The sequence below is a fragment of the Lates calcarifer genome, linkage group LG8 (genome assembly GCF_001640805.2).
Source record: "Lates calcarifer isolate ASB-BC8 linkage group LG8, TLL_Latcal_v3, whole genome shotgun sequence".
Classification (NCBI taxonomy): Eukaryota; Metazoa; Chordata; class Actinopteri; family Centropomidae; genus Lates; species Lates calcarifer.
The window spans coordinates 12,998,593-13,015,987 of NC_066840.1; the positions used below are offsets into that span (position 1 = coordinate 12,998,593).

A 17,395-nucleotide genomic window follows, 5' to 3' on the forward strand; every position below is an offset into this window, starting at 1 on the left:
CACCCAGCTTCCTTCCATAACCTGGAAATAAAGCGACGCCAGAATAAATAAATAAATAAATAAACTAGCGCTGCTGCAGCTGTAAATACACTTCATTCTAACAGAGCTGGCTGTTGCACAGGGACGTAGCGGATTTTTGACTGATGTGGACCGGTTTAATGATCGTTATCCAAGCGGGACTGTGTTGTGGCTGCACCACCTTCCACCAGCATCGTATCGGACGCCCTCAACTCGAGTGACCTGGATGTGAAAGTGGAATAAAGGCCGAATCTCGCTTTATTTTGACAGACCGTAACAACCCTGCGATATAAACAGGGGATGGGTGCTGCATCAGCGGATAGCTAGCTTACTTCGTCAGCCGGCGATTTCACCCATTATCTTCTTTTTTCCTCCAGAACTTATGAAAATAAAAAAATGAGCGGGCTTGGCGGTGCATTTTTAGCCGGCTGAATCAGTTGTCTTGCTCTGTGCAGAATGGAAAACAGGTGCCAAGAGGAGCAGGAAGCAATGTTGTTATTAGCCAGTTAGCTAACGTTAGCACAGCTAGCTGTTAGTTAACGTTAACTACATCAAATTAGTGGGCTGAGTTAGCCGAGCTAACTCAGCCCACTAATTTAAATAGGCACGCTCAATACTCTGGTTTGTTTGCTGCCTTACATTAGCTACTTTGATAGATTTACTCGGTGACAGGTTTTTCCACTGACACACTTCTTGCTTTCAGCGCTTGCCCATTTTTCTGCCTGTGAACCAAGCTAGCTAGCTAACCAGCTGTGCGGCTGAGCGCTGCTGTGGTGTCACTGCAATCTGTTGGCTGCAGAAGTCATATTGCTAATACAGCTTTACTACTGTTTAACTGTCAAGCGGACGACAACCATGGCTCACGAAGCGTTTCCTTTGCATTTTCTGGTCTGGAACAATCAGTATCTGGAGCTCGACCGAGAGCTACAGAAGAAAGAGGTAAGTGAGGAGGTTTATTTTGCAGCTGGTGGTTGATGTTTTTTTTATTTTTTATTTTAACAGATGCGTTTGTTATGTCGCACTGCATTGCGCTGACGCTGCTTGTGTGTTCGGTTCCGCAGCAGGATGTGGAGCGCCTGGATCCGAGAGGGCGCACCCCGCTGGAGCTGGCTGTGTGTCTGGGCCACCTGGAGTCGACCCGGGTGCTGCTCAGACACTCCGCAGACCCGACACACTGCAACGCACAAGGATGGACCAGTGAGTGCTGATCCTGCTGTTGTGCCTCTCAGTGTCTTTTTCCACGGTCATTAAAATGTGGATGTATTTGTCAGTCTTGCAGGAGGCGGTCAGCACCGGGGATCCTGAGCTGGTTCAGCTGGTGCTTCAGTACAGAGACTTCAAGCGTGCCACTGAGAGACTGGCCGGCATCCCAGAGCTGCTCAGCAAACTAAGACAGGTGAATGAGTGATGAGAAGTTCTGACACCTTACCTGTTGCACAGCGCAACACAGCTGATCATCGACCACGTCTCAAAAGATTTGTGGGAAGGTTTTATGGTTGCTGGGTGTTCCCAGTGTGTTTTAAAGTCAGGATGCAGGGATGTAAGAAAACACAGAAGAATTTTGCTTTTGTCTGAGTATGGTTTTCTTGATGTCTTCCAGGCGCGGGACTTCTATGTGGAGATGAAGTGGGAGTTCACCAGTTGGGGTGAGTGTGTTTCATTAGTGTGTTTTCACAGAGGTCAGTTTCAGCACCACAGTGGTTGGACAGCTCCTCCCAGCAGCAGCTGTCGCTCAGCAGACTTTGACAGACGTACAGGACTGTTTACTCCAGTCAGTAACCCACTACAGATCACTGTTACCCTGTCTAAAGTGTTATCTGTAATGTATTTGACAGGACTGCTCAGTAATGTAATGTGGTTTCCTGTGTTTGGATTACTTTGCCTTCTCTAATCTCCAGAAGATGCTCACGTAAGCAGTTAATTACGTTTAATTAACGATTTTACTATTGTTATCAGTGTTTACAACTAAGATTATAATATGTACAATCTCAATATGTTAATGCCTCTTGTTGTTAAAATTTTAGATCCACTGTTACAAGACTAATGTCAGTCTCAATAGATAGACAGTTTCAATAGATACATGTCTAGGTCAGTTTTATAATGAAGCATTGTAGCAGTGGAATTTTAACATGTTTTTTGTTGACATATAAATCAGCTGGGTTACATATAATTTCAGTATGAAATATAGATATGTTCTGGTTACAGTTTACATGCTCAGTCAGAAAACAAACAGTAATTTTAAGGCATCGTGTTTTCTAATTGTGATGGTTACTTGCATCAGTGAATTAACTGATAATGAAAACAATCATTAGCTGCGTCTGTAATGTAACAAACTGTATTTGAATGTTCCTCTTCTTTGTCTCCTGTTTCTAAAACTCCTCTTCTCTTCTTCATCCCTTCTCTCAGTGCCCTTGGTGTCAAAGGTGTGTCCCAGTGACGTCTACCGGGTGTGGAAAAGCGGCTCATGCCTCCGCGTGGACACCACCCTCTTGGGCTTCGAACACATGACCTGGCTGAAAGGCCGACGCAGCTACATCTTCAAGGGTGGAGGTGTGGACTAAATGCTCTAAAAGAACACCGTCACATGCACGAAAGCACCCTGACCTGCTGAGGGCGATGGATGGATGATTTTGCGCTGAAAACTTTTCTTGGCTTTTACAGTTCCTCTAATGCCAACTTTTCTATGCCTCTCAAGATGACGGGGCGGTGGTGATGGAGGTTGACCACGAGAAGCAGGTGGTGTACACGGAGCCGCTCGTGCTGTCACCTCGTGACGCACCCTCCCTCCTGGCAGCCATGCAGCCTTCGCAGGAGAATACGGCACAGAGACTGACGTCACCCATCGTCTCCACGCACCTCAACACACGCAACATTGCCTTCGAACGGTAACAAGTACATACTGTAAACAGACATACAAACCAGATTCATTTCGATGCAGTCTGCCTCTTTTTGCTTTATGGAGCTCCACATACATATTGTACATCAGCATCCCCACAGTCAACGCTGATGGCCTCTGTGCCATGAGCCCTTACTTTATCTCTTTGCTTGCTTAGGAACAAGTCGGGAATCTGGGGCTGGCGCTCTGAGAAGAGCGAGGTGGTCAGCGGGTATGAAGCCAAGGTAAGAGACTGCTGAGCCAGCCTAGTTCAGCTGGGTTTTTACAAGTAGGAAAGCTGGCTGAGGAACATAGTTCAGACTGAGTTTGGTACAATTTTCTGCGACCACAAAATATACCGCATTGTCAAATATGACCTGACAAAGATTAATGTGAATAAATAAATAAACATTTTTATTGGATTTGATGGAGCTTTACTAAAATGATATCTTTAAAAAGTGTGTGATTTCTCTTCTCTTTGTGTGTCAACGTTTCCAGGTTTACAGTGCTACCAATGTGGAGCTGGTGACCCGGTCGAGGACAGAGCATCTATCAGACCAGGACAAGTCAAGAAGCAAAGGTGATTACAGACACTGTGGAAAGCAAAGTGGGCAAGTCTTCGCCTGAAAATGGTTGTTTTTAGGCCAGAAAATAACTTCAGAGAAATATAACCGGGAAATATAACAGTGAAAAATTCGATAAGACCATTAAGAGTAAAAATAGAACAAATTTGAGGCTGTTGATGATGATCTCTCTCTACACTGTTCCCACACAGGCTCAAAGACTCCTCTGCAGTCCTTCTTGGGGATTGCCGAACAGCATACAGCTCACAATGGGGTAAGAGTCTCCATAGTACCTGTGCATCACATCCACACTCACCACCCACACCACCTGCTGCCTCTTTTGATAAATGGCATCGCTTGTGACCGTCTCTCTCTCTCTCTCTGTGCTTCTGTCAGAGTAATGTGTCCCAGTGTGCAAGTCCTCACAACCCCACAGCCATCACAGCCGAGGAATACTTCAACCCAGAGTTCAACCTGAATGGCCGGGACATCGGACGTCCCATCGAGCTTACCAGCAAAGTCCAGAGGTATGGTGAGGCGATGACAATGAAGTGAAAATGCGCGTCACTAAATTGGTAGCGTTTAAATAACCAGAGTACTACAGTCTCTCTGCTTCCTCTGCAGGTTTAAAGCGACCCTGTGGCTGAGTGAAACTCACCCTCTGTCCCTGGCTGAGCAGGTGACGCCCATCATCGACCTCATGGCCATCTCCAATGCCCACTTTGCCAAGCTGCGTGACTTCATAACCCTGCGCCTGCCGCCAGGCTTCCCTGTCAAGATAGGTGGGTGTGAGAGATCGAGTCAGTGTGGGTCCATTTCCTGTGGATGTGGATGTAGCTGGATGTCGTGAGGTTATTTAACCAGGACTCAAGTCCATATTTTTATCTCAAACACTGATTCCAGACCAGTTCCAGGCCTGCTGTTTTGTGCTACAGCTCAGTCCTGATTCCTCCAGTATTCTTTCATCATAACCATAGGCCACTGGTGCTGCTAGCAATAATAAGCCATTTACACCAGTCAAAAAGAGAAAAAAAAATGTTTACGATGCTGGTCATTGTGATGTAGTCTGAACTCAACTCTCTGTCCTCCAGAGATTCCCCTGTTTCACGTGTTGAACGCCAGAGTGACGTTCAGTAACTTGTGCGGCTGCGACGAGCCGGTCAGCTCGGTGACGGTTCACAAACCAGAGAGCTCCGGAGAGGCTGGTAACTACAGACTCACACATACACACACCGCAGATACAGTTAGAAGAATGTGACGTATTGCTCGTTGTTTATTTATATCCACTACTCTGCCTGGGGTCCAGTATTCAAACATCAGACAGTCGCTGGCTGTTTACAGTGACCTGCAATGGACAGAAATCTAAAACTTGACGTACATGAGTACATGAGAGATACAGTTGTATCTTCACCTAGTATGGAAGTTCTACTGTATATCGTAATTTAGAATGAAGTTATTATTTTCCTTTTAGCATTGTAGTTAGAGCAAACTCAGATTCTGAAACGACACACATTTAGCTTTCAGTTACTGTAACATCCTGTAACCCGTCTTCACCCCAGGTCAGTCTCCCCCTCCCTTCCACTGCGAGGTGGATCCCTCAGTGTTCGAGCCCCCTCCGGACTACACCACCCTCGGCCCGGGCCGCAGCGAGCCGATGAGGGACGAGGACGACAACTTGCTGCAGTTCGCCATCCAGCAGAGCCTGCTGGACGCCGGCACGGAGAGCGACCAGGTCAGAGCGAGGCCTGTCACCAGCCTGAGTCCGAGAACTCGAGTTACTGCTTCAGATGTAGAAACTTACTCTTCCTTTTTATTTTATTTTTCTTTTAATCTTTCACTCTTGCTTTCAAGTGGTGACCCAGTTACACATCAGAACAAAATAACATACTGTGCTGGTCACTGACTGTCCCTGATGGAAAATGCTATTTTTGGTTCTTTCTTTACTTCCTTTTCTGGTTTTACACCTCCACATTTGTACAATCTGTGCCACAACGACTCATTTAAAAGCTAATGATCACTTTTTATCATGGCAGCAGAGTGTCCGTACAGGGTTCCCTCTCATCTAAAAGCAGTTGAAACACTTACATCTGGTTTCTAGGTGACCATCTGGGAGGCCCTGACCAACAGCCGCCCGGTGCCCCAGTCTCCACTGTACGAGGAAGACTCTCAGCTGGAGAGGTGAGCTGACCTTCAGACTTTACTTGTCTTGTCTCCTTTACAGGCAGGTCATTTATAAACAGAGGATGATAAGGAAGAGGAGGGATCGTTCATTTATAGTTGTGACTGTAAATCGTCATGAGGTTTTCCTCATGCTTCTTCGTAATTCTGTCTTTACTCAGGGAAACCCCTGACTTGTGAAGTAATTTAATTAAACGTCTCTAAATAGAGCTCAGTGATTAGCTCTTTCCTTCCACCTTCTCTTGGGAACAGTGAATCCCAGTCATCCTGTAATGAATCCCAGCGGTGAAACTTTATCCTTCTTTGTTTAATAATACTTAAGTCTTAATGTCCCTTATGTCTGTCTCCCTTCAGGGCGATCCAGGAGTCCCTGTCCATCTCTCTGGCCAGCAGAGAGGGAGAAGACACGGCCGACCCCAGCCAGCCCTCCTCCGTCTCGCCGCTGGACCCCACCGCCAATTCTCCGCTCTCCTACAGCGCAGTGACCGACCCGCGGTTGTCGGGGCACTTCGGAGTGGCGACGAGCTTCGACGAGCAGCTGCGTCTCGCCATGGAGCTGTCGTGCCGGGAGCAGGAGGAGCTGGACAGGTGAAAGCGGGAGGAATGCAAAGGCAGTTAAGAGCGGTCTGACTCAGCACGTTAGAGACAAAATCGCCGCGTTAGAATCGGCTCAGTTTGGTGGTTCCTGCTCGACGACAGGTGTTGTTTGAGTTTTGGTTTTGTTTGCGTTGTAGCGATTTTTAGATGCAGTACAGCCAAAGGAAAGCAGGGAGAAGATGTCTGTCTGTTATCTATACCCACTTATCGGTACAATCCATCTTGCCGGTCTAATAAGGCTAATCTAAGAGTAAACGGTCACACTCATATTCTCAGCTGTGGATAGTTTGTAGTTGCGGCTTCACCTGACCCACGTGTCTTTGAACTGTGGGAGAAAACCAGAGCACCCAGAAGAAACCCACACACCTTTTTTAGAATAAAGACCTTTTTTTATTATTACTATTATTATTATTATCATGGAACGTAATAGTTGTGGCCTGCATTGTGTGGGCTTTAGAAAACGTAGGCTCCCTGCTTCTCCCCAACTGTTCTCCAAATTCTCCCTCAATTGCTCTTCTTTTATTTTATTGTTTGTTTGTTTTTTAGCTGCAGTCTGCTCCTCCATCTCTCTCAAACTCTATTCTGGCACAGCAGGGGGAGACAAAAGATGCCTGCGACACCGTGGGGTGTCAAAACCTCCCAACGTCTAAATGCAAAGAAAGAATCTCTTCGTGCTGTTAGTTGTGCACATGAAGGCAGAGATGGTGCAACGAAGATAAGGTCACGACTAGAGCTGCACCGATTAGGCAATTAATTGGTTAGTTGACTGAAAAAAATGAATCGGCAGCTGTTTTGATTATGTGTTAATCATTCCTGTCATTGGTCACTGGTTCTCTTTGTCCTGTGACAGGAAACTGAATATGTTTTGTGGTTTTGGGCTGCTGAGTCTGCAACTTTGGGGTCCCTGAAGCTGCTCTCTCTCTCTCTCTCTCTCTCTCTCCTCCTCTCTCTCTCTCTCTCTCTCTCTCTCTCTCTCTCCTCTCCCCTTTTTTGTGGATATTAAACAGACTAAATTATTAATTAGTTAAATGAGAAAATAACTAGCAGATGGTATTTGCGATGTTGGACTGTCACGTGGTGGAGCTCAGCCTTGGCTGAATATTTAATAATTATTTATTTTATTTATTTATTATTAATAATTATTGGCTGATTGAAGGAAGGAGTCAGATTCATTTGTTAAATATTGGAAAGTTTGGATATAAAACTGAAAGACAAAGCACTGATGTATTTCAAGGACAGCATCGCCCTTCGGCCGCTTTAATCTGTGACGAGGGTTGAACACTGGGAAACTTGAGATTACAGTATTTACACATAAAACTCCTTCCTTTTCCTGGAAAAAAAAATACCTGCAGGAACCTAATACTTGTTCTTGTGTGTCTGTTTACCGGAGCTTATCTTATGCACTGAAACGAAGACGCCTTCTCCAAACCTCATTAATGCTGCTGAGCAACTACTGGAACTAAATGCTGAAGTCTAAAGACATGAAAATGGCAGTAAAACAACTGCATTAGCTTTTTAGCTGCAGTGGTGTGCTCTTGTTATTTTTGATGCTAAAATGGCAGCTTATAGTTCAGCAGCTTGTAAAAGTATTTCTTTAGAATAGATGTGAATGAACACTTTAACTGTGCACAGTAAAACCCTCAGGTCAGCTCTATAAACATGGGCAGATGCCACCATATAACCACTCAGAGAAATTAAAACCAATCAGAGGATACGAATCAAACCACTCTGTACAGTTAGTTACTTTGAGGAGAAAAAAAAAATCACTAAAAATGTTATCAAACAAATATGAAATAACATCAACATCTGTTGTTCTAGGAAGTATGAATTTTAATTGGTCATTGCTTTGAGCCATGAGTTTTATCTGTTATTTTTGATCACAGGAAGCAGAAGGAGGAAGAGGAGGAGCTGGAGCGGATCCTACAGCTGTCACTCACCGAGAAGTAATGTCATAACAGCAGCAATGGAGGCGGGTCTTCATTGGGGAACGATCCTCTTAATTTATTTTGTTTTTATTTTTAAAAATCCTGAGATATTAAGTTATTACAGATATTTTATTTGTCTTTCTCACACAACGGCTGCTACAGGAGAGCGTTAAGGACCGGAACATAAGGAATGTGAGCATGAGAGATGAAAAAAAAGAAAAAAAAGGGGTACTCTGAAACACACTACAGTGAAGGAGGAGACAAAAGGGAGAGAATCTTTGTTTTTTCTGTTTTTTATTGACTATTTTTCACAGTCTTGCTGTCTTTATTGAGTGATAAATGATCCTTAAACTTTAAACCTATAACATGATTCATGATAATGGTGAAAATGATGAAAATACAATCTTAACTGAATAACTTATAAAAATATGATTATAACATTTGAAACATTTATGTTGGCTTACTCCTATGTGTGGAAAATAAAGAATAATGATCATCCTGGATTAACGTTATGTTTTCTTCTTCACTGTTTAAGAACAAAAGAAGAAACAAGACTCATAAGTATGCAATATTTTTACACGTTCATCATTTTTTAACTTCAAAAAAGGTCAAATGTTGTGACCTGTACAGTGATTGATTCATTCATTTTTACACTTTTAAAAGTGTGCAAAAACAAAGAGAACTCAACTTTTCAGGCTGTGAAACAGAAAACAGCCATTACATGTTGTTGAAACTAAAGCTGCAACATTTAGTCATTAATCAGCAGCTGTTCGGGTGATCGATCCATAATTTCCTGAGCAAAAGCACTACACATTTGCTGGTCATAGCTTCTCAAATGTGAGGTTTTTCCTTGTCATATATGATATCAAATGAACTGTCTTTTGGCTGTTTGAAAGTATCACTTTGTGCACTGGGAAACTGCGATAAACGTTTTTCACCACCTTCTGACTTTTCTACAGACTAAATAATTGTTAGTTGCAGCCTGAGCCGTGTTAGCCGTATCTAAGAGCTTTTGCATCCTTGTCATTTAGACGCAAAAGCTACAATTACACAGTGACACAGCTTAAATCAGTGATTTGTAAACAATCTTTCATCAAAAACAGAATCCAAGAGAATAAATCCTATTGACTTCAGTGATCCTCTGACTTTTCCTCCACAACAAATTCAGTGAAGTATCTCAACACCTACTAAACAGACTCTTGTTATTTCATATTTAGCATGCAGGGAGCTGTAACTAACTGTGCAGCTTGATGAGACAGCACTAGAGCATAGAGAGTTTGACGAGAGCTGGACAGCTAACTACATTTTGTGACTCATCTGCTCAGATAAAGTTGCAGCATTACTTTTCTAAACATGTAGAGCTGTATGCCAGGTACGAGGGAAGGGAGATAAGAGATCTGGGGTTGAAATTCATTGATGAAAAAATGGATAGAAAAGAAAGAACCTGGCCAGTGCTATAGGTGGTTTTAGATCCCCCTGCTTTAAGAAACTGAGAACTTGTTTCATTTTAGCTTAGCTGCCGCACATTTCTAACCTCGTCCAGTGAACTTTTGAAAAACTTTCTTAACACTAAAGGTGGCAGCAGTTTGTCAAATCCACATGGAAACTTGCAGCTCACAAGCAGACTTGTGAGGTTCTTACTGCCTTCTACGTCGTCCACTGTGCTGTGCAGGAGGGGGATTTGTCAGTGGTTTGATTCTCATAGGAGGGGTCTTCCTGATCGCCGCTTTCAGCGTAGATGTTTTCCCTCCGGAATTTCAAAACTTGCCGAAGCTCACTGTCCAGCTGAACTAATTTAGACGAAAACAAATGTCACTTCACTTGCTCATACAGACACGTGAATTCAATCCTAAAGCAGCTCTGATGCAGCTACCAATGTTAAAACCAACATTCTTTCTCATTCCCACCTAGCTTTAGGTCGTGATCATCAAGCCTGTGATCATCTGGAACCACGTATTCACCTTCCACCGGCTTCGTTGGAGGAGGCGGAAGCTCCTCTTTGGTTGGCAACCGCTGCATGGGCGCCACCTGCGCCTTGGGTACCGTTTTAGTGGCAGGTGAGGTGATGCTGACACACTTTGGAGCGGGTGTCACCTCTGTCGAACACAGCCGTAAACACTGTCAGGAGTTGAATTGTTGTACACAGTAAAACTGAGACTATTTCTGAAAGCGTTGTTCTTCTCACCGATCCGAGTGTCGTAGGGCTGAGATGCCATGTAGGGATGAAGGCGGTACTCTGTCTTTTCAAGGAAATATTTAAGGACATCATTCAAGGAGGAGACTGACACCTGCAGAGAGAAAAACGAAAAGCAAAAACAGAGGCCAGTTTTATGACGTCTAAGGCAGTTCCAAGCCTAGATTTAGATTATTTCACTTTGTATACATCATAGGAACATTTGTTTCCTGTTGTGTTATGGTCTTTATGTCTTGTAGATTACCAAACTTAATTAACTTTCCCTCAGTAATTATTAGTCCTAGTCCTTGACAGGCAATGTCTGTCATTACTTAAAACCATTCAGTGAAATCAGGCTTTGTCTTTGTTGACTGAGGCTGCCAATGCAAATACAATATTTTTTTCTTTTGTTGGGGGGAGTGTGTGGTGGCAGGAGAGACCTGCCTTTTAATAAGTACATATATTCTGCAATTAAGAGCCACAATGAAGAGAAAAAGTATTCACTTTCCCAACTTTAGGAACAAATGCCATTGAAAATATATACTCAACAAGTGTATCAACAAGATTGCGTCGATTTTTAGACTCATTCACTGGTCATTTAGGACCGATACGTACACCTTTAACACTGCAGTTCTTAGTGGAATAACTTCTTGAAATCAAGAAGGAATCTGACCCACACTCTACTACAGTGGAACAAGCATGCAGTGCAGTTCAGGGGCATATTTGAAAATCTCACATGTTAAAGATTCCATTTCACCAACTTCCCATTTTTGAAATCATGTCCTGCATAGTTAAAAGTTGTGGAGAGAGCTGAGGGACTTACCGCTTTGTCCAGTTCAATGACGAACCCTGAGTTTGTGGAGGTGACTCTGTAGTTCCTCATGACAGGCCCTCTGAAACACAAGGAAGAATCCGCTTACTGCTGACTGGGGCCTCAGGTGATTGAAATGACAACAACCAGTATGCATATGCTGATCCCTTATTCAACTGTAGCATCTCATGGTTACTGACTGTCATTATACACTATGCTGAAAATGCAAATCGTCCATATGCTAATGAAGGACTTGTATTTGTGTTAAAAATAAAGAAGAAAAAATTGTCATTTAGACTTATCACCTTTTTATTTCTGTCTACTCTCCTTCTGTTACATTCACATGCCATGAATACAAAGTTCACATGAACTCCTATGCAATTCCTGCTCTGGTTAATTAGATTCTGGTGGACACTTCTCTTCCTGTATGTGTCAGATGGCTCACATAAGTAATGAAGCGCTGATATAAAAGAAAGACTAGAAAACCAAAGATCTCAGGTCATTGAAACAGATACATTAGCCAGTGATGAGTGGCACATTTCAGAGGCTGAGGTGGATTTGTCAGACCTGGGTGTTGGTTGTCTGATGGTCAGGGCGTAGTTGTTGGCCAGCGTGGATGGGCGGAGGATGATGCCTCCGTACTCTGGGTTTGCCTCCAACATCTTCTCTGCCTCCTTCCGAGTCACATTGAAGAAACACCTAGAGGGATACAGGAAACAAAATAAACACTTCCTCATTGCTGGTGGGGGTAATAAAAGTGCAGTTTATCCCATCTGTAATAACCATTTAGTTGTACTTTTATGTCTTGTTTTGTGTTACACACAGAGGAGACTTACGCAGGCATGTCAGGGCTGCTGGGGTCTGGCTCGTCTTTGTGTGGTGGAGGGGGAGGAGGTTTTGAGGATGGGATTTGGGGTAGGAAGGGCGGTCGGGGCGGGAGAGGTGGACGCGACGTGGGAGGATTTCTCCTTCTCTCCTGAGCCAGAGCCTCCTCCAGCTGCAACATCTGGCCCGGCAGCAGCTGCAGTTTACTGGGAATCTCCTTCTGCAAGGAAATGTTGTTGACATGTTAATTGACTCATAATATATGGGATCTTGTTTCCAGTTTGCAGATGTACTTCCTCTCTGGTTTGTAACCTTGTTTGCCATTTATGTTTCACTATCAGTCTTCAGAAAGACCACGAGCCAAGTTAGTACCTAATTATTAACCAGGGGAATTTCTCTTTGTTTGTCATGCTCGGCTTTGTTTGTCAAAAAGGTAAATAATTGCATAGCTGAGAATTATTCTCAAAAGGAGTCCAAGAAACGCAAGTTGTGTCACAAAAAACTACATTGTAAGTTGTGTTGCAGTTAAATACCTGCTTTTGTGTGTGTGTGTGTGTATGTGTTTGCTTACTTTGACCACAGTCAGGATGTAACCCCTCCACTCCTCTCCTGTGTCAGGATTGTCCATCTATGCAGTCAAAACCAACCATAGGACTGTGGTTAGCATCAATCTGCTTTCATTCGACTCGCATGACTTTATTATAATTATTGTTTTTTTTTTTTTAATTATTTCTAGTTTTTGAACAGATGAGGCTGAAACCATGTTAATGAGGGACACACCTTCAGCTGCACCTCCTCTGTGTGCAGGGTGAGAGTGAAGATGGTCGGCATCTTCTTCTTATATGGAGAGTCTAACTCCATGGACTTCAGCTGCTCCAGGTCCAGCTTCTCTGTGTACTGAACCAACAACAATGTATATCTGAAAATCAGCTGATGTAAAATGAGAATGAGTATTGTGTTGTTTCCCCTCTTATTTTACCTACAGTGCTTTCATAGCCCCCTAACAGTGCTGCCTTTGTTAATAATTTTAGACTTTAAACGTCTGCTCTTGGGAAAACACACACACCACTCTTACTGTTTAAAATTAATTGTTAACACGTTTTCAGAGTCTGTAAATAAAAATCCAACTCTTCTTTGCAATAACTTAACAGAACAGTGGTCAAAATTAAACTGTTCCCTTACTGTATCCTGTGTGTCATCTTTGTACAGGAACAGGGTGGCTCCACGCAGCTCTGCATAATACTTCTTGAAATCCTAAAAATCATAAATGTCATTTTGAATTATTCTTCCAACATTCACCTTCACACTAGTGGTGGACAGTATTTACCTGTACATGTACAATTTAGAATAACGTGCTTTCCTACTTTTCTACTTCACCAAATTTTACAGGAATTTCTTGTATTTTTTTTCTCCACAACTATTGTCTGATAAAAAAAAAAAAAACATTACACTGACACTGATCATTTTGCTTAATTATTATTATTATTATTATTATTATTATTATTATTATTATTATTATTATTATTACTTTTGACACTTCTGTACTTTTATTTCAGTAACATTTTGATTGTTTACTTGTAATAAAGTATTTTTTATAGTGTAATATTTCTGTAACATCAGATTACTTCCTCCACCACTGCCCTCACATATTAAACAGAATTGAACACACTGGAATTTCACACCATTTATCACTTGTTTAATCCTCTGCTTGTCTGAGTTTTCTCCCAGTTATTTTTCCTCTCACTGCACTTGCATCACTCTATATCTTTCCCGTCTTTGTCCTCACCTTCTCCTTGGTGTGTTTCTTCAGCAGGTATCCTGAGTAGTACAGAGGCAGATCTGTGATCGTCGCTCTCCTCTTGTGGACAACTCTGGGGGGCACAGACATGATCCAGCCCTCAGTCTGATCCCTGTGCTTCTTCTGTCCTGGTTTGGTTCAGTTTTTGCTCCCAGCTCACTTCTGTTTGTCCGGCAGTGTGGTCATTAACGCTGAATAAACAATTCTGCTGAGGTGAGTCCCCAAGAAAGTTCCTTTTCCTTGTTGCTTCCCTGTGCAGCTCTCAAAGCAGTGATGAATTCACCTTGAGTCTTTGGTATATCTGAGATGATTATTATCACCAATAAAGCTACACTGATATGCTTTTTTTCTTCCCCCTTTCCTCCTTTCTCAGGGAGTGTTGACCCTGAGAATGAGGAAATGCTGCAGTGATTTATAAAGAAGGAAGTAGTTAGGTGTAAAATATCACAAATAAAAATCCACTTTTGTACTTTGAACCTGAGCATAACACAGGAAAAATAGCTTTGAGAGGCAATGAAGCATGCAGGCGCGCACACACACACACACACACACACACACACTGAGCTAAACCTTTTTGTGCAAGCCAGATTAATTATTTGCACAGGGTGTGAGTGGTTGGGGTTTTTACCTCAGAATCACATCAGGGAGAATTCTCATCAGTTTATCTTTCTAAGTCAACATTCAGACTTTGTAATGGTTTTATTTCAGATTATTAGAGTGAAAACAGTCCTGACTTATCCCACACTGGTACAGCTAGCAGCTGTGAGTTCAGCAGCTGGATGAATGAGGATCAAATTTATTATGAAATCAAAGGAAACTGGAAATGACTTTTAATTCATAGATCTTCAAGTAAAAGAAGCTCAAAATGTCACAGAGAGTGAATGCAATGAGAGAAGGCACAATACTAAAAGTGTATTCATGATATAGAGTAATTTAATGATGATATATATATATATATATATATATATATATATATATAAATGCCCCTATGTGGATACTGCAGGATGATGCTAAATGCTAACAAGTAACATAGTAAGTAGTATGTGAACTGACTCTGTAATGTTAGTTACTCAACAATAAAAGGTATTGGTGACACCACAGTCGAGTAAAGCTGTAGCAGCAAAGGCCCTGAGTGCACTGAACTGAGCAAAGGTGCGTTTCATGCATTACAAATGAAACATGTCATTTGTAATGTCTTCCTGTAAAGCCTGTTGTCCGTGTCTGAGTGTTTTTACATGTGAAACTTTATGTGTTTGGTTTTCTTGTGCTGAGAATAAACAGTGAGATGCAGACACAGAGAACCATGCTGTAAACATACACGGGACTGGTGGTGGCAAAATACACAGCATCACATAAGTAAGGCAGCAGCAGCAGCACACAGGACAGAAGGGAGGACAAACAGCGACACAGTGGAGGCACAGAGATGGAGATGAACCACAGCAGCCCTTTGATCAACCAGAGGAACATCTGGAGGAGACGCAGGAGAAACCAAACGGTCCAGAACAGCAGAGAACCCAACAACCACAGAGCCTTGGATGGAAGAAAGAAATCAGCATCCTACAAGAGAGAGGAAGAGACAGAGAGAGTGTCACTCCTTTTGTTTTGTATCAGGAAGTTGCAAATGTTTTACAGAGTGTTAATATGTGCTCACATAGTCGTGTGCATCGTTCTCCTCCTTTCCAACTGTTCCCACTTTGACAAGAAAAAGACAAAAACAACAATAAGCATCTTTACGGTGAAATATTATCTCCATGTTTTTTGTAAAATGATGTACAAAGAGAGATTCTGCTATAAACATAATTTCATTCTGTGAGCGTGTTCACGATCAACAGTTTTGTCACTTACTGAGAAAAGTGAACGCCAAGACGAAAAACAACACGCAGGTCTTCCACAGCCATTTCACACCGAGCCTGTTCCTTCTCTGTGGTCTACACTGTATTTATACCACAAGAGATGAACATTATTTTCATTTTTTACTGCACACTTGTTACTCACAACTCTAGAGTTATGATCAAGTGTTTCTAGTCAATTGAAGTTTTTTAAATTATCATTATTATTGAAATTGAAAAATGTTGTAATGCTGGAGTGTCCAAATTAGCAGCAGCTGTAAAAATACTTCAGGCAGATATTAGTAATGGTACAGATATTACAGTAGTGTGTAGTAGTATAGTAGTGTCAGTGGTAATACACACCACCAAAAGGTACTGCACTGATAGTAACAGTAACAAATAATAATAGAAATAGTGATCTATAGTGTATTAGTTACAACCAGCACAAGCCATAATCCTACATTTGGTCTACAAACAGTTAAACATACACCAGTCAGTAACTGACAACAGCAGCATCTGAAAGCTTTTTCCTTCTTCTCACCTGTGAAATGTGTGAAAAGAAATCGCCCTCTGCTGCCTGCTCATAGTTCCTGCAGATTCTGATGATATGATTCAGGTAGCGGCAGTAACTGAACTCATCACAGCTGCTGGGTGATCGACCCTCTGGACAAATGTCATCTTCATCATCATCATCATCATCATCATCACCATCATTGAAGCCCCTCATGTCGTTGAGTCGCACGTTGCTCCTGCTGTGGAGCGTCTGGTACAGTGACTGAGCAGGTTTGTCGTCAGTGGCAACAAGGCTGGGAAAGTGAAACTAACTGGAGGCTGGTGAGAGGAAGAGCTGTGCCTCCTAACAACTGCTCATACTGTGCACAAATGTTTACCAGTGCTCCACATATTTCATTTTACTTTATTTAGAATTAGGAGTAGAGAATATAAATACATGCTACACATCAAGCCTTGTATCTGTATGTTTTTTCTCTTGTAATGTCTGTCATAAAGTGTTTAAACAGACAGTGAGAAGAGATGTTAGTTTCATTACTTTATTTCAGTTGTGTGATGGTGAGTTTTACACAAAACTTTTAAATGTTGTGTGTAGAAACAAAATTTAAAGGTGTCTTATTTCCATCTCTGCAGTTGCAAAGATTTGGAGAAGAGACTCAGCACATGAAACATTGGCTCAGTAATTAAATATGGTGCTGAGAGCAGGTTTGTCTGCATTCCACACTGTGTACAATGCTGCCTTTAATGTCATTGTCCTCAGTATCACAGTTATAGGAATATTCCACTTTATTTCCACATTATTTATCTGTAGAAATGCACTGGTTAATTCAGTCTGTTTACATTATTTTAACTCTCCATGAATATAGTTTTAACAGCAAGTTATTTTTATTTTTCAAACCAAATCTTTATCTTGTGTGTCCGGAGGAGGATGTCCTGCACCGCATGCAGCAGAAACCCAGGTTAGGACATTTTTTGCATTAATTTAAATGTTTCAGGCATTAACAGACCTGGCTCACGTTACTTATATCACACAACACACAGCCTGGGATCAGCAGGTCTCTGTTGTTTTTGTTGTCTAGACTTAAAATAAGAGCTCCCTTCTTGGTTGTCTGGCTCTTGCACTTGTGTCACTATTCTCCTAGCAACAACAGCTAGTCTCACAATGTCCACTGGAGAATTGGCTGCATTGAAACTAAAACCTAAAAACAACTGATTATACTGGGAGATTGCCTGAGGACATAAGCAGCAATTCACTTTGGTTGTTTGTAAAAGTGAATCAGAGCCAGCTATTGT

At 42.2% G+C, this 17,395-nt stretch overlaps 2 protein-coding genes across 2 annotated transcripts; one reads left to right on the forward strand and one right to left on the reverse strand.

Moving 5' to 3' along the window:
• Positions 1–34: 34 nt before the first annotated feature.
• On the forward strand, positions 35–8,659 carry ankrd13d (ankyrin repeat domain 13 family, member D). The gene is made up of 16 exons (XM_018668881.2): positions 35–957; positions 1,080–1,215; positions 1,290–1,414; positions 1,619–1,664; positions 2,425–2,568; positions 2,714–2,903; positions 3,072–3,138; positions 3,392–3,473; positions 3,669–3,730; positions 3,853–3,983; positions 4,081–4,238; positions 4,548–4,661; positions 5,016–5,188; positions 5,555–5,634; positions 5,989–6,222; positions 8,115–8,659. The coding sequence occupies exons 1-16, from the start codon at positions 874–876 to the stop codon at positions 8,176–8,178; spliced, it is 1,890 nt and encodes a 629-aa protein (XP_018524397.1). The 5' UTR covers positions 35–873; the 3' UTR covers positions 8,179–8,659.
• Positions 8,481–16,477, reverse strand: LOC108878315 (signal-transducing adaptor protein 1). Its single transcript, XM_018668893.2, has 13 exons — positions 16,134–16,477; positions 15,609–15,696; positions 15,415–15,455; positions 13,752–15,320; positions 13,148–13,219; positions 12,746–12,862; positions 12,537–12,593; positions 11,977–12,185; positions 11,708–11,839; positions 11,153–11,222; positions 10,342–10,444; positions 10,064–10,252; positions 8,481–9,946 (listed from the first exon to the last, which is right to left on the reverse strand). Exons 4-13 carry the CDS (start codon positions 13,851–13,853, stop codon positions 9,804–9,806), a joined length of 1,194 nt encoding a protein of 397 aa, XP_018524409.1. The 5' UTR covers positions 13,854–15,320; positions 15,415–15,455; positions 15,609–15,696; positions 16,134–16,477; the 3' UTR covers positions 8,481–9,803.
• Between the last annotated feature and the right edge of the window lie 918 nt (positions 16,478–17,395).